General features: G+C 40.2%; 1 protein-coding gene across 1 annotated transcript in view; it reads left to right on the forward strand.

Moving 5' to 3' along the window:
• Positions 1 to 21,157, forward strand: part of LOC126418657 (probable ATP-dependent RNA helicase DDX28) — an 85,043-nt gene that overhangs the window by 6,970 nt on the left and 56,916 nt on the right. Inside the window, exons 2-3 of the mRNA XM_050085540.1 lie at positions 923 to 1,009; positions 6,283 to 6,429. Of these exons, the coding sequence (XP_049941497.1) occupies positions 923 to 1,009; positions 6,283 to 6,429 (234 nt within the window). The remainder of the gene's footprint in view (positions 1 to 922; positions 1,010 to 6,282; positions 6,430 to 21,157) is intronic.

Raw genomic sequence — 21,157 nt, forward strand, 5'->3', positions numbered from 1 at the left:
ATTTGCTGTGCATATCCATCTTGGAATCCGAAAATGGGGTTTGATCCAATGGTGACAGCGAAAATACATTAAAAAACCCCTTTTTTTTAGTTTTCTGAGGAACTACCCACGAACTAATGGTGCCTCCATAAGTTCCATCAAACCCACTGTAGACCACATCAAATGAAAAAGAACTAACTGATTTCCTCCATTTACCTAAGCAGGAGACTAATATTCATACTTTGACCCTGTACTGTAGGATAGTGACACTAAGACAATCCTTCTGCAGCCCACCTTTTTGTCACCAATAGAACCTGAAGTATAAGCACTGGAAAAATCCTGTTTTTATGTGCGATGTTTTGTAACATATCGGTAAGCATGCAGTTGCCTGCAAACCATTAAAGAACTTTATGAGCAGCGCATGATCCTTCTCATAGACAAGCATGTTGGGCATCTCGTACACAAACTGAGGAACAGCAGTATGTCGCACATTTGTTGGTGTGTATTTCTTTCCCCTCGTGTCAGTAATATGTTGTTGAAATTTAATGTCATTCTGAGAAGTAGTTCTCATTCTATACCTGTTTTGAAACTTGAGCTTTAAGTATATGGACAACCTGCACATTCAAAATTTCTGCGGATTCAAAAGTTTTGTCATGCAAATATTCTTTCAGTTTGTTGGGGGTGTTTGAATGGAAGCAGGAGTGCGTCGCATCTGGATGTTCGTATAAACTTTGTGGCGTTAGGTTTGATGTAACTTCCAGTGTAACATTGTGCAGTGGTTTGACAATCATATTTTATAAGTGTAATAGTTTTATCTAATACCAGAATGACTTAATCATTTGTGTGGCTTATGGTTTGAAAATAATTTGGAAATCTGTACTTTCCCCCCCCCTTGTAATGTTACTTCTTCTAAAATAGATTTTGTATTCTGATTATTTTTCAGACAGCTGCTGCAAGGCATCGTTATAAAACCAAGGAGAAGCAAGCTTTTCATCAGGATTTGGAATCATATCCAACAAAATATGAAAAGGTAGTATATGTTTAAGCAAATATGAAAATTTTCAATGTTATTAGTGATCAATAAAGTAAGACATTCGTTAAGAAAAGGCTGTCATCAGCCTGAAGGGTGATTTGAACACCACTGCTAGAGATGGCCTGGTTGGAGGTGGTATGACCTTCCTTCTTCCAAACACTGAACTGACGTCCTTGGTCTGAAGTAGGTGGACCTACAGTTGAACATGGATTTTGAACAATGGTACGTATTCATTAGACAGAACTGTACTCACTTTAAAAAAGACACATTGAGTTGCAGACAGTCAAAACAAAAAGATTGTGACATGCTGAGATTTCAGCAAAAGCCTTCTTCAGGAAAGAGAGGAAAACACACACACACACACACACACACACACACACAAAAGCAGACCGACCTCAAAAACACATGACCGCTAATCTCTGGCATGCCAGACTGCAACTGTTACTTTGAATGATAGCAGCAATTGCGATTGGGACAGGAAGGGGGGAGGGATGCAGGATATGGGTGGGGGGCAGAGAGGAGTGCTGCCTCGGAGAGGGACCAGGGGCTACAAGGCTGCCTGTTGGAGCATTGGAAGGCTGTGGGAGAGGGTGGTGGAGGAGGGGGGGGGGGGAGCAGGAAAGGAGAGGAGAGGGAAGACGAAAAAAGGGTGTGTGCATTAGCAGAGGGTGGCACACATTGAGGGTGATAGGGCCTGAATTGGGATGAGATGATAGGACGGGAGGGGTAGAAACTGTAGGGCGGAGGGTGTGGAGACATTATGTTACCGTAGGTTGAGGCCAGGATAATTTTGGGAATGAAGAATGTAAGGATAAGTCACATGTGCACAGTTCAGGAAACTGCTGATGGAATGAGGATCAAGATGGCCCAAGTTGTGAAATAGCATGTTATGGTCAGCTGCATGTTGTGCCACAGAGTGGTACACTTTGCTCTTGGCCACAGTTTGGCAGTGGTTATTCATTCTGATAGGCAGATTGTTGGTAGTCATACCAATATAAAAAAAGCTGTGCAATGATTACAGCAGAGCTAATACCTATATGACATAGTTGCTTTCACAGGTGTCCCAGCCTCAGATCAGGTAGGATAAGCCTATGACAGGCCTTGAATAGGATGTGTTAGGTGGGTGTATTGGCCAGGTCTTGCACCTAAGTCTCCCACAGGTGTATGCATACGGTCTCTGTGGCAAGGGGCTGGGATTGGTACTGGCGTGGGGTTGGACGAGGATGTTGTAGAGGTTGGGTGGAAGACAGAGCACCACTTTAGGAGGTGTGGGAAGGATCTTGAGTACGTCGTCTCTCATTTCAGGGCATTACGATAGGTAATCAAAGCCCTGATAAAGGATGTAGTTCAGTTGCTCTAGTCTAGGTGGTATTGCGTGATGAAGGGGGTGCTCCTTTGTAGCTGGTTCTTGGGGGGGATGGTGAGAAGATTTTGTGTGTGTGTGTGTGTGTGTGTGAGTGTGTGAGTGTGTGGAGGGGGGAGATGGGGCGGTATGGCACGTGAAATCTGTTAGCGGGCAAGTCTCGGGGATAGTGTCTGTCTGTGAAACTCTTTGTGCGACCTTCAGCATACTGGGCAAGGGAGTTCTTGTCAGTGCAGATATACTAGCCCAGCTGGACAGTCTGTATGGGAGGGATATTTTGGTGTGGAAGGGATGGCAGCTGTTGACATGCAGGTACTGTTGGTGGTTGGTTGATTTGATGAAGATAGAGGTGTGGGTGGAGCCTTCAGAAAGGAGCTGGTCAATGTCCAGGAATATGGCACCCCGAGTTGAGGAAGACCCTGTGAAGCAAATGGAAGAGAAGATGTTGAGTTTGTGAAGGAATGAGGATAGGGTGTCTTGGCCCAGATCATGAAGATATCATTGAACCTGAACCAGGCTAGGGGTTTAGGATTTTGGAAGGTTAGGAAGATTTCCTCTAGATGGCCAATAAACTGGTTGGCATAGGAGGGTGCCAAGCAGTTGCTCATGCTGCAGTGCCACAGATTCGTTTGTATATTGTCTCTTCATAGGAGAAGTAGTGTGTTTTAGGATAAAGTTAGTAAGGTGTATGAGGAATGAGGTAATGGGTTTGTAGTCTAAAGGACTTTGGGAGAGGTAGTGTTCAATAGCAGCAAGGCAATGGACATGAGGGATGTTGGAAGCCAGATGGTAAAGGGGTGGGGGTGGTCGAGAGTTGGCCAAGCAAGTGATTGTTATCTTTGACATGAGAGGCTAGATTTCTGTCTCCACCTTTTCTAAACTGTGCAGATGGGAGTTATCCTTACAACACATTCTCTGTTCATCAAAATTATCCTGCCGTCAACCAAGGGTATTCCAACTTGGAGTTTCCATCATTTGATTTAGACAGAACTAAATTTTCTATACAAGAAACTGGGACAGTAGTAATGAAAATTAAATTCCAACAGCTGTGATGAACTCAGTGACTCAAGATGTTCATTATTGCATGTGATGTAAATTCAGCTACTGTCGAGACGTTACACTTGCAGCCAGAGGAGGGCATATTGAAAATCTGTAAATTTTCATGTGTGTTAATCAGGTGTGATGTACAGAAAACGGGATATAGTCCAGGAAATATAGCCAGCTGAAATTAGGCCCATCTTTAGAATTACCCTGTGTTTCTGTAAGCCAACACATTCATTTACACTATAGTAACACATGTGTACAATAAATGATTTTAACTCTACTCTAATCGGTGTTTCCTTCTCCACCCTCTTTACATATGTTGGCAGTCATTATGAAGAACAGCTCTATGTCTTTGAGTGTGAGTTGTTCTTGCTCGCTCTTCATCGAGGGATCCACAGCTATGAGTGTTATAGCTATAATTGCTAGTAGTTTGCAGGTCTCTGAGATTAGCTCATAAATATACATTTGTGTTTATATAAGCAAATAAAACTTTTTAAACAGGGATTTGCAGTGCACCTTTGTAGATCTGTGTGATGGGATGTGAATAGTCCTTTTGTGTAATGTAAAATTTTATTCAACTGACAACTACTTTTACCCTAAAAAAATTCCCTAATCTACAAGGGACTTAAAGTAACCAGAGTAAGCCATTCAATTGCCTTCTGAGGGGTATACTCAAGAAATGATTCTTAGAGCAAAACAAGCAGAACTGAGTCTCTTGGAGAATTTTGCTACATCTTCTTTCCAGTTTTAAGTCTTTATCAACATACATTTCTAATTTGTTTGTGCACTGCACCCTTTTTAATTCATTTCTGCCAAGGGTATTCCAATTAACAATCTTGTTTTTGATTCATTTTCCCAGACTGAACAAAATTTGTTTTGTTCACACTAAGGGTCAGCCTGTTGATACTGAGCCATGACTAACACACTACCTTGTGGTACACCTATTTCAATTCTTTTTGCTCCAGATACTAATCTGACTTTATGATTAAGATGAGCTGAAATGAGTTCCTCAACCTGTGACCTATTTTGCAAATAAAATTGAAGCCATTTTTCATTTTTCCACTTATTGCCATTGCTTCCAACTTATCTAAAAGAGTTTCATGACTAACAGTACTTCAAGCTTTAGAATGATCTAAATTAACTCGTAGAATAGTGTTGTTATCTGGGTTTCCAATTATTTCATCAGTGTAATGCATTATAGCTGTTTCTGTACTTCTACCTGCTGGAAAGCTATGTTGATTTCATGGTAATTTAAGTGCATGATGATTTGTTATTCCATTAACCTCTCAAATACTTTAGAGAATGCTGAACAGTGAGATATAGGTCAATAATTTTCAACTTTATGCCTATTGATTCTTGAATAAAGGTATCACTTTCAAAATTTATAGTCTGTGTGGGAACACACTCTCAGTGAGTGATAAATTAGCAATGTATACGAAGGACTTTGCAATTTGTGAAGCAGAAAGAATTATAAGTGACAATGGTACTCCATCTACACCTGCTGACATTTTACAGTTGAGACTTTTAATCACCCTTACTACTTCATGTCCACTAATTGGAGCTAAAATTATGCTGTATGCTGATGAACAATTCATAAGTTTATCCTGATTTGTGAAATTTAATGTTTGGGAAGCATTGATAAATGTTTGGGAAGCATTGATAAATGTTTGGGAAGCATTGATATAGTAATCATTTATGTAATTTGATGGGTATTTTTTGCCAATATTGATGTTGTCAGCATTTGTAAGTGTGATTTCCTGCTAGATATATCTCTTCCCTGTCTTATTTTGTACGGTTTCCCACATAGATTTTGATTCATTGTCTGACTGTCTTACTATGCCATCATCTCTAAGCAAATTTGCCTGTGCAATTATCTGTCGATATATTTTGTTGTAAGTCTTTATATGTTGTAAAAAATTGTGAATCAGTGCAACTGCTCGTTTGATTACTGAGTATTTTTAGAGTCTTACAGGAAATCTTAATGCCTGATTTAATCTAGGTACTAGATTTAATGATCCCATATGAATGGGCTCTGGTCAGTTTCTTTGGAAAATACGTTTCAAAATTAATCATGAACACTTATGAGCGAACATTACAAGCATTGTCAGTACCTCACTGTGGAAGCACTTCTAACCTGGATTCATTAATTAGACTACCTACAAAACTAGCAGCTTTCTGCAGAGAATTTCTTCTATAAGCAAGAAATACATCTCTTCCTTTCACAGGGAGAGCTGGAATTGTGAGAATGATGGCACTATGATCAGACAGTCCTAAATTAGTGTTAATAATTTCTGTCTGAGGTTACACATTTGAAAATGTGTTGTCTATAAGACTTCCTGTTCTACTTGTTTACAAGAGGTAACTTGTTGAAGACAATTAAAATGACTTTTTTAGTAAACATAATGTCCAGCAGAGACTCTTAATTTATTACAAGATGATCTACATACTGCTATAATTATTATGTTACACAGCTCTCCATGCAACTGAACACCAGAAGCTTCAAGATGCTATTCAACACTCAGCACTTCTGCCTCACACTTTCTTTTGTGTTCAACATTAGATTTAAGAAAAATACAAACTCCTCCACTTTTGGTGTCCTTCTTACAAAACAGGCTGGCCAGATAATGAAAGACTGTTGACTTTAACAAGAATTTATAGGTCAGCTAACAAGAATGTCTGCTGGCTTTGAGTGAGTGATGTTTATATTGATACCTTCCAATAGTGTCTATTAAGCACATTACTCTCTACGTCTGAAAATTATTTTTAATTTTTATTTTTACTTCATGGGTTGATAAGAGTGTGTATGACATATTCTATGATACATACAGCCAAATAAAAACATTTTCATTTAAAAATTTTTCAGGAAGCTGTTATTACCTGCAAACGACAAGAATTTAATCACTACAAAAGTCAGACCTACAGAAAATTTGAAGTTGTACCTTTAGCATCAAAAGGATGGTATCATAAAAGGTCCAAAGGAGATTATTTTATCATCAATGCTTTTACAGAGGTGAGAGAAATTTTCAGTTAACATATGTACACTGAGTTACAACTGAATTATGACACTGTTCCATTGTGTGCACTCGGTAGTGTTATATTAAATTGCTCCTTAAATCTGTATTTCTATAAGAGCTAAAGGGTACTCAGAAAGTTGTGAACAGATACTGATGAAAGGAAAGAAATTTTTTATTAGTTTTTGATCAGTTTTTATCTTGGTGGCCATTTTACCTCACCATTTACCTCATAAACCGGTTATGGTTGTGGGATGTTTCAGGACTACAATAATTAAAGAGTTAAAGTTTATTCAGATTGTTGTCAGGTCATATGATGATTCGTTTCCATAACCTTAGAACACAGCAAAAGTTAATAGTAGTTAAGAGTAATGGGATTAGTACTGCTTTATTATAATAGAGGAACACTATGGACTGATCACCAGTACATCAGTAATTAGCATGCTAGTATAAAATGATGATCATTGATAATTTTTTCAGTCTGGAACCGCGCGACCGCTATGGTCGTAGGTTCGAATCCCGCCTGAGGCATGGGTGTGTGTGATGTCCTCCGGTTAGTTAGGTTTAAGTAGTTCTAAGTTCTAGGGGACTGATGACCTCAGATGTTAAGTCCCATAGTGCTCAAAGCCATTTTTTTATCACCCCGGTGCTACGAACATGTGTTATCCCATAGTGGGTCATTACCCACTCAAAGCATTAAACAGTGCAGCTGCATCAGATCCACCCAACTGCTTATTCATTTGCTAATTATTTTGCAGACAACAGCCTCAGTGTGGGATTGTGCTGCTAGCTGGGAATCTGGGTAATTTTTTTGCACACATCGTAAATTTTTTCTCACCATAGCTTGCTGTCTATTTTATGTTACTGCTGCTTACTTGAACATACAACAGCACAATTTATAACTGTGATAGCTGAAGCAGTAATGAAAGAATAGCTATGGACTCACAATTGTAAAACAGCAACGGAATGGTATAAGACAATGTTATTTGTGGTTGACACACTTTATACATAGGCGCACCCAATTGGGGACTAAATAATTGCTGTTTATCTCATAGTGCTAGCTTAATACTTACTTTGATTACATTGATATTTCTCAAAGGAATCAGTTGCATATGTCTGTATTTACAAAGCCCTTTTACATTGTTACTACTTGTCATGCAGGTTTACAGTGTAGACTGTTACTTGCTACAACTTATAAATCTTTGAATGTAGATATTCAGGTAATTTGTAGAAAGAGTGAGTAATGAGGTACATTTTTAATTTTATTTTGAAGTGGTTGGGATTTCCAATTTCATGCTTTATGCAAGATGGGAACTTGAGGAATGCCTTTGCTGTTTGGACTCTTAGACGAGATGACATGAACACAATTTTAATGTGCCTTGTATTGTCATTTTGCAGTTCACAGTTCAGCTGAAACTGGTTCTTCTTGTCTGCAACAAAAACCATTAAAGAGTAAACATATTGGGAAGTGAATTTAAGAATTCCAAGAGACTTAAAAACGCTTCTGGGAGAAGTGTAGTTATGTCCTTGTCAAAATATTCAACCTGCTTTCTTGTGCTGAATAAACACTTAAATTACTTTAGTGGCACTACTCCAGAAGATAATTTCACAAGACAACAAGGAATACAAATGTCCAGAATAGGCCAACACTGCTGTCTACAGGTCAACACAGTGAGAGATTGTTCTAAGAAGAGAACATGCTGAACAGAGCGTCTTGATTAATTTGTCTTTTTGTACAAGTACTGGTTAAAAGGACATCTGCTCTGAGCTTCATGGTAGAATCAGATAATAAACCACTTTGGTTGTGAATAGTGTTATTGGCTCAGTCATGACTCTTTACTTTTTGTCGACTCCATTTAAACTCATTATCCAGCTAGAATGCATTTAAACTCATTATCCAGCTAGAATGCAAGGAATTTTATATATTGTGCTTCAATCAGTATGTGACTGTTAATGTCTGCTCCTGGTGCTAGCTGGTCACCTTCACTGGTTTGAAATGGCATAATATAAGTCTTTGTGGTGTTAAGTATTTCCAGAATGAAATTTTAACTCTGCAGCGGAGTGTGCACTGATATGAAACTTCCTTGCAGATCTGAACCGTGTGCTGGAGCGAGACTCAAACACGGTACCTTTGCCTTTCGCAGACAAGTGCTCTACTGACTGAGCTACATGAGCATGACATACGACCCCTGTCCTCACAGTTCTAATTCTGCCAGTACCTCGTCTCCTACATTCATTCTGGAAACATCTGCCAGGCTATGGCTAAGCCATGTCTCTGCAGTATCCTTTCCTCCAGGAGTGCTAGTTCTGAAAGGTTCGCAGGAGAGCTTCTGTGAAGTTTGGAAGGTGGGAGAAGAGGTACTGGCAGAATTAGAGTTGTGGGGATGGGTCATGAGTCGTGCTTGGGTAGCTCAGTAGAGCACTCGTCCATGAAAGGCAAAGGTCCCAAGTTTGAGTCTTGGTCTGGCACACAGTTTTGATGTGCCAGGAAGTTTCACTTTTGGAGTATTTTGCTTATGGAGTAAAATAGACTAGTTATAGCGTATAAAAATTTCTCAGAGCATTAATATTTATTAAAAGCACTGTTTGTTTACAAGAAAATGATCACAAAGTCACAAAACACAATCCATTGCGGGGGCAACATCTAAAACACTATACATGGTCTGTCATGGGAGCTACCACTAACATCACTGCTCACAATCTGTCTCTCAGATGACCACTATACGCACTGATCATAACCTGTCATATATGTGACTACTCAAAACACTGTACATAGTCCGTATATAGTCTCTCACTTGGCTACCGCCGAAGTCACTGGACATATACATGGCCCATTGCGAGAGCAACCATTGACATCAATGTGTACAGTCTGTTGCTCGGGCAACCACTGTATGCACAGAACATATCCTGTTGCACATGTGACTTCTGATGACACTATCCAACCTGTTGCTCAGGCAATCTCCGAAATCATAGCTCTGTCACAATATAAATTCACAGCACTGTCACAATATATATTTGCACCAGTGTGTGTTTGTGTGTTTGTATGTGTGTGTGTGTGTGTGTGTGTGTGTGTGTGTGTGTGTGTGTTTGTTTTATATGCGGATTCAGTGAATTTGCAATGGTTGGGAACACATCCGATTCCTCTGCATCAAAATCCTGCTGGATTACCAGGATTGGACAAACAGTGTGATGAAACTACAGTCGGCAGGAACTGGGCGCTGCACTCGCAAACTCTGACAAGTCTCAGATGAGTGTTGTTCCAGTTGATGCTATTGGTAGGTGGGGATACACTACACATGGCCTGCACCTAAATAGGAAGGGGAAAGATAAGTTAGCTTGTCTATTAGCAGGTAATGTAAGGGGAGCCACAGTCACACAAGGGATGATCCCTCTGGTTAATGGGACCAAGCAGACAGGTTTTTTAGATTAAAGCCAAAGTCCAGACAGAAAATAATCAAGAAAAATATAATAAAAGAAGCTTCATGTACAGTAAATAGGGATAAAGCTAAGGGTAGTATCACTTTACTTCATCAAAATAACAGGGGAATAAAGAAAAAAGTAGATGAGCTGTTAGTGTGTTTAGATGATTTCAAAAATAAGAATGAGTTTTCTATATTTTGTCTGTCTAAACACCACAACTCTGGGGATGAAAAGTTTCGGCATAAATGGGTATAATTTAGCATCTTACACTTGCAGATCTAGCATGGATAAAGGAGGAGTTGCCATTTACACAAAACAAAGGTATAAGTACAAAACTGTAGAAGTAAGCAAATTTTGTGTCGATCAGCACTTTGAAGTTTGTGCATGTGAACTACAGCTAGATAATATAGTGTTGATATTAGCAACAGTGTACAGGTCCCCATTAGGAGATTGGGAGCTAGTCATAAAAAAGTTTGACTCCATATTATGCAGTCTGTCAGACGAAAAGAAGAAGTTATTAATCCGCGGTGATTTCAATGTAAACTTTGCAAGCAATTCTGATGGGAAAAGTGAACTAGAAGTGTTGTTAATGACATATAACTTAGAACCAGTAATCAATTTCCCTGCATGTATAGATCAAGACAGTAGCACTCTAACAGATAATGTATCTGTGCAGCAAGAGGATGTAAAACTAACACATGCCTTCCATGTGATAAATGGATTATCAGACCATGATGCACAACTGATTAACTTACCAAACTTAGCAGTGCTTACAGTTCAGAAACCATTAAGTAAAAGTGTAAGGCTGGTCAACCTGATATCTATAGAGCACTTCAGAGAAAGTTTAAGAAATGTTAATTGGGGAGATGTATATCATTAGTCAAATGCCAATGATAAATGCAACATATTTCTTGATAAATTTATATCCCTTTTTGAACACTGTTGCCCCCCAAAAATGACCAAGTGTAACACCAAACTGTTTCTTTGAAAACCTTGGATCACTGCAGGTATAAAGTGAATTTAGAAAGGAAAAGAAAATTGTTTAAGGCAGCAAGAATTACTAAAGACCCAGAAGTAATTTTACACTATTAAAATTATTGTAACATATCGAGAAAAGTTGTCAGAAAATTTAAAAAAAATATGTATGTTAGAGATGAAATTAACAAATTAGACAATAAAATCAAATAAGTATGGAATGTTGTTAGTAGAGAGTCAGGAAAGTAACCACTGGGGTAGGTAGTGTTACTATTCAAGAGAAGGAGACCATCCAAACCAACAGTACACAAGTAACTAATGTATTTAACAACCATTTCTTAAGTGTAGGCGAAAAAATTGGTGAGAATAGTTCAAAAGAAAAAGGCAGGTAGTACATGGAAGAGTCAGTTTTTAGAAATCCTAGTCAGGTTTGTTTTCATCCAACAACCTCTTGTAAAATTAGGAAAATCATGAAATCTTTGAAAAATAAATGTTCTGTTGGAATACATGACATCTGTAACAAGGTGTTAAGAAAATGTGGAGCAGTTACAGCTGATGTTCTGAGTCACATCTGTAATGCATCACTAACTCAAGGCATTTTCCCAGATCAGTTAAAATATGCCATTGTCAAGCCTCTCTACAAAAAAGGGGACACCACAGATGTCAATAATTACCAACCAGGATCCATGCTCACAGCATTTTCAAAAATTGTCAAGAAAGTGATGTACTCGAGTGGTTAGCAATCTCAGCAGTAATGGGATACTTAGTAAATCACAGTTTGGATTTCAAAAATGCTGTTCCACTGAGACAGCAATATACAATGTCACTGCCCACATAATAGAGTCTTTAAATAGTAAAATGTCACCATTAATAATTTTCTTATCCAAAGCATTTGATTGTGTGAACCATGACATTATGTTACAGAAATTACAATTCTATGGTATAAATGGAACATTGTATGAGTGGTTTAAGTTGTACCTACAGAACAGGAAGCAAAAGTTCCTTTATATGGTTTAAGTGATTTAAGGAAGTTTTCCACTTCATGTAACTGCAGGTGGAATAGACGTAGTAATTAATGTACACGCATCAACTGAGGACACTGAAGAGGTTGTTAAAGACGGCTTTTATGAAGAACTAGATCAACTGTGGGATAAGTTCTCCTCGTATGATACAAAATTAATCATAGGTGATTTTAATGCGAAGATAGGGAAGGAGGAAGCATTCCGGCCTACAATTGGGAAAGAAAGTTTGCATAACATTTCGAATGATAATGGCATAAGGGTGGTTAATTTTGCTGTTTCAAAAGACATGATTGTTGAGAGCACATATTTCAAGAGGAAGGACATTCATAAAGCAACTAGGGTCTCTCCGGATGGACACACCCGAAACCAAATTGATCATGTTCTTGTAGATCGGAGATGGCACACTAGTATAGAAAATGTTAGGACTTTCAGGGGAACAGACTCCGATTCTGATCATTTTCTTGTAGTTGCCAAAGTTCATCAACGGCTATCTACAGCAACATCAAGGTGTCACAATTCAGAACTTGTTAGGTTCGACGCTGACAAGCTAAATGATGAAAACTTTAGAAGAAGGTACATGATAGAAATTTCAAATAGGTTTGATGCTCTCAGCACACACGAAGAACAAGACGAGGATGTAAATAAACAGTGGATCACTGTGAGGAATAATATCAAAGAGGCAGCGAAGGTCACAATAGGTACAGTTAAGAAGAAATGGAGGAAACCGTGGTTTGATGAGGAATGCAAGAAATTGGTAGAGGCAAGGAGAAAAGCGCGATTAGATTGGGATAGAATGAGAGGAGTTCTTGAACTTGAGAAGGGAAGTTGGTCGTAGGCTACGGGCAAAGAAGAGGGATTATTTGAACAATCAAATTACAAAAATGGAAACAAACAGTAAAACAAAAAACATTAGGGAACTTTACCTAGACATAAATGGGTATAGGAAGGGCTTCAAGGCTAGGACAAATGCACTTTGAGGGAATGCTGGGGAATACTGACAGACTCCAGTGCTATTATTAAGTAAATGGAGGGCGTGTTTTGAGCATCTATTAAATGTACACCAGGAAGCAGGAAATGAGCAGGCATATGAAGTACATACAGCAGAACCCCAGATTCCTGAGCCAACGTTAAAGGAAGTAAGAGATGCAATCAACAAATTGAAAAACCATAAAGCACCAGGATCAGATTGCATAACTGCAGAATTAGTTAAAAATGGGGGACAGAAATTGGTGGAAGTAGTTCACAAAGTGATAACTTAAGTATGGAACTCAGAGATGGTACCTGAAGAGAGGCAGGAGTCGATTCTGATCCCAATTTTTAAGAAAGGCGACAAAATGGATTGTAGTAATTATAGAGGGATATTGCTATTACCAGTATGTTCCAAATTTTTCTTGAATATTCTGCTAAGCAGGCTTACACCATATGTAGATGAAATTGTGGGGGATTACCAAGCCGGCTTTCGGAGGAACAGATCAACTGTAGACCAAATATTCACCCTGCATCAAATTTTGGAAAAGAAATGGGAATACAATAAACCAGTTCATAATCTTTTCATAGATTTTACAAAAGCATATGATTCAGTATTGCAATCAAAATTGTACAGAATTCTTTTGGAACTTGGAATACCAAAGAAGTTTGTTAGACTTATTGAAGGGAGTTTGAAAAACACAAAAGGTAGAGTACACGTGGGGAAATTGGAGTCAGAAGAATTTGTAATAAAGAATGGACTTAAGCAGGGAGATGCCCTGTCTCCGCTACTTTTTAACGTAGTCCTAGAATATATTGTACGAATGGCAGCAGATAATTTAGAGGGTGTGGAGTTAAATGGAAATATTAAGATATTAGGATATGCAGATGATCTAAACATCATTAGCGATAAGAAAGAATCGGTAACAGCAAATGCGAATGCATTAATCAAGGCTAGTGAAGATGTAGGTCTAAGGATAAGTGAAGACAAAACTAAATACCTGGTTACTACTAGAATTCCAACAGCAGTAGATCAGGAAATGTTAAGAGTTGGAGACATGCAGTTTGAAAAAGTGAACAAATCTAGGCGTGGACATCACTTCGAGAAATGAGATTGAATCCGAACTGAAGAAGAGATTACGGGCGGGAAATGCGTGCTACTTCTCACTGGAAAGATTACTTTCATCACGGATATTGTCTAGGAATTTAAAGATTAGACTATAATAGAGGGAAACATTCCACTTGGGAAAAATATATCTAAAAACAAAGATGATGTGACTTACCAAATGAAAGTGCTGGTAGGTCGATAGACACACAAACATACACACAAAATTCAAGCTTTTGCAACCAACGGTTGCTTTGTCGGGATAGAGGGAAGGAGAGGGAAAGATGAAAGGATGTGGGTTTTAAGGGAGAGGGTAAGGAGTCATTCCAATCCCGAGAGCGGAAAGACTTACCTTGGGGGAAAAAAGGACGGGTATACACTCGCGCGCACACACACACACACACACACACACACACACACACACACACACACACACACACACACAAATCCATCCGCACATACACAGACACAAGCCATGTAGCTTGAATGAATGAGGGCAGGGCAGCTTGCAGAGTGCTGGTAGGGTGCCTAGAGGGAAAACGTCCTGTGGGGAGACCGAGTTGTAGATGGGAGGACAATGTGAAGGCTGATTTGAGGAGCCTAGGTATTGAAGGGGAACAGAAGGAAACAGCACAAGACAGGGACAGATGGCGAAAATACGTTGCTATGGTAATGGACTCTCGAGTCCGGTATGACCAGTGAGTATGTAACTGGGGTGAAATTACGCTAGGTGTTCCACAGTGTTTTATCATGGGTCTCCGTCTGTTCCTGATATATGTGAATGACCTCCCTTCTTATCTGAAACAAAAAGCTAAACTGATACTGTTTGCTGGTGATAAAAGCATCATTATTAATTCAGTGAAAGAAACTCCAATAGAAAATGATACAAATAATGTCTTTGGAAAAGTTATTGATTGGTTTTCTGTGAATGGGCTTGTTCTGAACTTTGAAAAAACACAAAATATATCAAATTTTCTACTGCAAGGAGTACAGTTCCTTCAACAACACATCAACAGATGTCAGTAGCCTGGGTGGAGCATACTAAGTTTTTGAGTGTACATATAGATGAGTATCTTAATTGGAAAATTCATATTTTGGATCTCCTAAAGCGACTAGGTTCAACAACTTTTGTAATCAGAATAAGTTCTGTTTTTGAGGATATGGAAATTAGCAAGCTAACATACTTTGCATACTTCCACTCGCTGATGTCATACGGAATAATATTTAGGGGTAACTCAACACAAAAAGTATTCATTGCTCAAAAGAAAGTGGTTAGAGTAATGTGTGGGGCTCATAGTTGCACATCTTGTAGGCATCTCTTTAAAAGGTTATGAATTCTTAGAACAGCCTCACAGTACATTTACTCAATAATGAAATTCTTTCTCAACAGCATGGACCAGTTAAAAAACCAGTGACATTCATTATTATAACACCAGAAGAAAGAAAGACTTACGCTATCCTCTGCTTAACCTATCTTTGGCACAGAATGGCGTAAAATATGCTGCTGTAAAACTTTTTGATAAATTACCAGCTGAAATAAAATGCCTGGCAGACAGCAGTAACAGTTTTAAAAATAACTTGAAATCATATCTCCTTGACAACTCCTTCTATACCACAGGTGAATTTTGTGCCATTTAGAGGAATGGGGTAGGTAATAAAAATTGTAAGTGTTTTTTTAAGAAGCCTTCATTTATGTGTGCATTTCTTATGCACTTGACACGTTCCGCATCATAACGGTTATTGTGAGATTGATCAATGAAACCTGTAACTAACTAACTTGGGGTCCTGTTCTTCAGCCTTTACGTCAAGTGGCTGAAACTACAGTTGGCAGGAATTGGGTGCCACATTCACAGACTCTGTCATTAGGGTCCTGTACTTCTGCTTTTATGTCTGGTGGCCCATCTGCACACTAGCAGCACCAAGGCATGGTTGATGCTGTATGCTTGCAGCTTGGCTGAATTTACTAGCAGCACTATCTATCAATCTGCACTGTAAATTGATAGCTTGGCCAAAAGATGGCAGTACTTTGGCAGGACGTTCTTGACATTTTCAGATGTTAGACACCATGAAGCATGACACTCCTCCGCCCCCTACCCCCGCTCCCGCCTTCACCCCCACCCCATCTCCCTCCGTTTTCCAGGAGAGGCAGAAGAAGGAGGCAAATTTGTCTGGCAAGTGGATTCATTGCCCAGAGTAGGACTGAGGGTCTTCAGCCAGTTGCTGCGCTGACTAGGGAGGTGGTGATGGTGGTGGTGGTGGTGGTGGTGGTGGTGGTGGTGGTGGCGGTGGCGGTGGCGGTGGCGGCGGCGGCGGCGGCGGCGGCGGCGGCGGTGGTGGCAGCAGCAGTAGTGATGGTGGCGGCGGCGGCAGTGGTGTCAGGGAGTGCATACGGAAAGTTCAGATGGAGAGGTGTAGGGTGGCTTTACACAGTCCAGAGACACCATTGGGTGTTCCCATTGATAGCAACCTTCAGTGAGTGGTGACTTCATCTACCAGTCTTCTGAGGACTGGAGTGTGGAGGTTGGAGACCAGACCTGACCTCTCAGCCCATGTGGCAGTGGCCAAATATGTGTGAATAGATGAATGTAGGATGCCATGCCGAGAGCCAGGTTGAGGACAGATGCTTGCAGTATGGGAATGCAGCCCATCCAGGAAGGCCAGTATGTTGGAGGCAGAAATAGTAGCAGAGGGCTTGGCAAATTCCTCAGGTACCTGAAGGGGTTCACCATAAACCTTCTTGGCCAATGAGGCACAGAGGTTCATCTTGAAACTGGTGCAGAGGCCAAGAAGGATAGTGGGAAGTGCAGTAGTCCAAGTTGTGTTGTGGCAAAGGAAAGCAGCCTTCAAAGTGCAATGCTGTTGCTCAACCATACCATTGCTGGCTGGATGATATGCAGTGGTGCAGTTACAATGAGTCCCACAGAATTGGGCAAGCTCATTGCACGGCTGGAATTTAAAGTATCTTCTGCAATTCATGGTGATACGGCTAAGGGGTTGGGGGTGTACCCAAATGAGCTACCTTTGTACTCACAAATGCTTTGCATCAATTCAACTGAGTTGTCAGGATTTGTTTCGTCTCTGGCCAGTGAATGAGACAGTTGATGATAGGATGGTTAAAAGATACCACTGGCCATCAGACATGGAGAAGGTTCTCACAATATCAATGTGGACGTGAGGTTTACTCACTATAGCTTCAAGAAAATCACCAACATGCTGACCGACCTTTGTATGCTGACAAGCGACATAGCAGCAGGTCCGGCTATGGCATTCTGAGCAGCTGTCAGGCCACACGTAGTGATTGGTAACAAGCCTGGTTGTGGGTTTAATACCAGGATGGCACAGATTGTGGATGCTATCAGAGGCCTGATGATGGAAAGCAGGCGGCAGGAAAGGTTGTGGCTTGCCTGTGGAGGTGTCACAGAATGTGACCAGTCAGAAACGAGTTGTTGGGCCTTGACGATAGAAGCCCGGCAATGTAATGACATCCTGGCCTCAGGAAGTGTGGCTAAATTGATGGAACTAGTGACACTGGTAGCTTGTGACAAACTGTTGGCAACATCATCATCCATTCATGAGACTGCCAAATTTCTGTGCTGAACTGAGTGACATATTCCAGTTTTGCGCAGCACAGTAGAACTCAACAGTTGTGCAACTGGAGCCCTTGTCAATGAGACAGCAGCCAGCAGTGTTTGGAATGAGTGGAAAATGTGCTAAGAAATTGGCACCAATAATTGTCTCTGTAATGTTCCTGATGATGAATTGCCAGCTGAAGGCAATGTGCAATCCCAGATCCTATTGCATTGGGTGGACGCTCTAGGTTATGCTGGATGAATTTTTGGCAGTTGACTGGCAGAATGGTGTTGTTGGTTGACACCAAGGGAGCATTGTATGTAGGTAGACACCACAGGCCAGACCCAGCGCCTACTAGGAAATGCTGGACGGATCTTCTGCCTGATATAAACAAGTGCTGTGAGGCAGCATAGCACCTGTGCACACTTACTCGCAGATTCCACTGGCATTGGGGTAGTCGCACGTTGGGTGGCAACAGGAAACTTGCTTGCCAAATTTGCAGTGGTACCAACATAAAGTGACTCGATCTTTGGCACATCGATGGTCACGGATTCATTGGTGAAGGTGTGGCGGTGTGGGAACACCAACTGGCTTCATGCGAAGTGCAGATGCTTGTGATGTGAAGCCTTTGATATGGGCCCAAAACAGCTAGAATTCCTGGTTGGCCATGGTGGCTGACAAAGTGTTGCAGTCCACTGTGCAGGCAGACATTGTGGCTGTGGGCAGACCTAAATTGTTAGCTATGAATCTCTTGTTGTGCTCTTCTCCTATTACCTGAATTATGTCTGGTATAGTTGAGTTTCGCTCCTTGATTGGTGTACTTTTGCCATCAGCCAGCATTAGAAGTTTTGAACCATTCTCTATAGTCACTGGAAGATAATCAATGAGGCCTAGCCAGAAAGTAGCTTAAGTTTTGGTATTAAAAAACAGTGTAGAGAAAAATGTTTCATCTATTTGAAAGTGACACTTAAATACATTTTCCAGCATGGTCCCCACATAAATTTAGACACATATCATTGCAAAAAATTAGCTTTGAAATTCCATTGTCATAAAATTCTGCTGCCTTAGGCTTCAACTGGTTAATCAGGCCCCCTGCAGTCTCATAGTGTTGTCAAAATGCCATGATGCAAGCTAGGTCCTCATCACTGGAAACAGATGGAAGTCACTGGCTGCAAGATGTGGACTTTATGGCGGATGGGGAAACACCTCCCACTTAAAGCATTGAGTACTTCTCGAGTGTGATTTGCCTTGTCACGCAAGAGCAAAATTTCTGAGCTTTGCTTCCCACTGTGCTTATTCTAAATTGCTCTTCTTAAGTTTTCCAATGACAATGCCTTGCAGAGTTTATTGTTGTGCCACACTCAAGAAAATTGACAAGAAGCTTATGATCCTTGTCCTAAAACACAGTCACCATAATTTTTCTTGTAGACAAAATTTCAAGCATTTGCTTGTTTTTTTTTTTTTGGGGGGGGGGGGGGGATTTATGTGCTGCCAATCCCTTAGACTGCAATTTGGTCTTGGGGTTCATGCGTTTGACCCAAGTCTTGCCTCCAGTTACAATTTGACCAGGCAACAAGTCATCATCTTTTTCGTAAGACTCAAGAAATATCAATAATGCAGCCGTATGCTGGTTCTTGAGATTTTGTGCCAAGATTTTGGTACCCATCTTGCACAACATTTGTGATAGCCTAGTGTGTATGAAGTGATTTTAAGCAAGAAACTGTGTGAAATTTGTGGAAAACTAAATGAGAGCTTAGTCTTCATGAATCTGCAGTTTTCTTGAATCTTCTGCCCGATTTTTGTGACCAGTTCATGTCACAGTGCTTGGTTGTCCACCTTGCTCTTCATCGTGAACATTAGTTTGACCACTTTAAAACCTAATGCACCTTCAGTCATTACATTGTTTCCGTACACTTCACACAGTTGCAGATAAATTTCGGTTGGTTTATGGTTTCTTATTACTGACTGCACTTCACAATATGCGGGTTTTTTGGTTGTGAAACACACTGAAAACTATTACTGTGAAATAACAGGAAATGGCACGAACTTCATGCTGGCATGGCTGGATGCTGACTGAATGAACCAATGCTCAGACAGCATTATGCCCACGCTAGCCCCATCCATTATTGCTACTGGTGAAAGTGTAGTATACTTACTGGATAGCCCTGGTTTTTTGTAGTTTAAGTAGAATTTTAACAATACTATGAAAAGGATAGATTGCTACTCACCTTAAAGATGGTGAGCCAACAGCCTTGCCGCAGTGGTAACACTGGTTTGTCATATCACTGAAGTTAAGCTCTGTTGGGCTGGCCTAGCACTAGGATGGGTGACCATCCAGTCTGCCGAGGGCTGTTGGCAAGTAGGCTGCACTCTGCCCTTGTGAGGCAAATTGAGGAGCTACTTGACTGAGAAGTTGTGGCTCTGGTCTCATAAACTGACATACGGCCGGGAGATACTAATAGGATAATTTTTTTTGTTAGCTGTGCCAAAATTTAGTAAGAAGTGTCACAGGTCTGTAGATTTGGGTGGCTTGCTTATGTCTAGCTTTATAGGTGTTACTACAACATACTTTAACCTGCTTGTAAATATGAGTCATTGATTGATTACAAACAATTATGAAAAGGATAGATTGCTACTCACAGTACAGATGACACATTGTGTTGCACACTTGATGCACACAACTGCTATCTCCGACCGCTTTAGCCAGACTGCTACTGTTGTGTTGAACTCAAACAACAGTCGAGAGTGGGAGATGCAAGAAGGAGGATACATTTTCATCTCAGAGTAGTTCTTGCAATCTACATCCTCAATTATTTCAATCTCTGTCTTTCTCTACAGTTGTTACCCTCTACAGCTCCCTCCAGTACCATGTAAGTTATCTCCCAATGTCTTAATAATTGTCCTATCATCTAAACCTTTATCTTGTCAGTGTTCTCCATATATTCCTTTCCTCTCTAATTCTGCACAGAACCTCCTCATTCCTTACCTTATCAGTCCACCTAATTTTCAACATTCGTTTGTAGCACCACATTTCAAATGCTTAGATTCTCTTCTGGTGCAGTTTTCCCATGGTCCATATTTCACTACCATACAATGCTGTGCTTCAAACTTACATTCTCAGAAATGTCTTCCTCAAAATTAAGACCTGTCTTGGACATTAGCAGACTTTTCTTGGCCAGGAATGCACTTTTCACCATTACTAGTGTGCTTTTGATGTCCTCCTTGCTCCATCTGTCATGGATTATTTCGCTGCGTAGGTAGCAGAATTCCTTGACTTCATCTACTTCATGACCACCAAGCCTGATGTTAAGTTTCTCCCTGTTGTCATTTCTTCTAACTCTCATTACTTTCATCTTTCTTCGATTTACCCTCAATCCATATTGTGTACTCATTAGATTGTTTATTCCATTCAGTAGATCCTGTAATTCTTCTTTGCTTTCACTCAGGATAGTAATGTCATCAGCGAATTGTGTCATTGATGTTCTTTCACCTTGAATTTTAATTCCATTCCTGAACCTTTCTTTTATTTCTATCATTGCTTCTTCAATGTACAGAGTGAACAGTAGAGGCGAAAGACTATATCCCTGTCTTACACCCTTTTTAATCCAAGCACTTCATTCTCAGCCGTCCACATTTATTATTCCCTCTTGGCTCTTGTACATATTGTAT

Source organism: Schistocerca serialis, chromosome 1 (assembly GCF_023864345.2).
Source record: "Schistocerca serialis cubense isolate TAMUIC-IGC-003099 chromosome 1, iqSchSeri2.2, whole genome shotgun sequence".
In the NCBI taxonomy this organism is placed as follows: Eukaryota; Metazoa; Arthropoda; class Insecta; order Orthoptera; family Acrididae; genus Schistocerca; species Schistocerca serialis.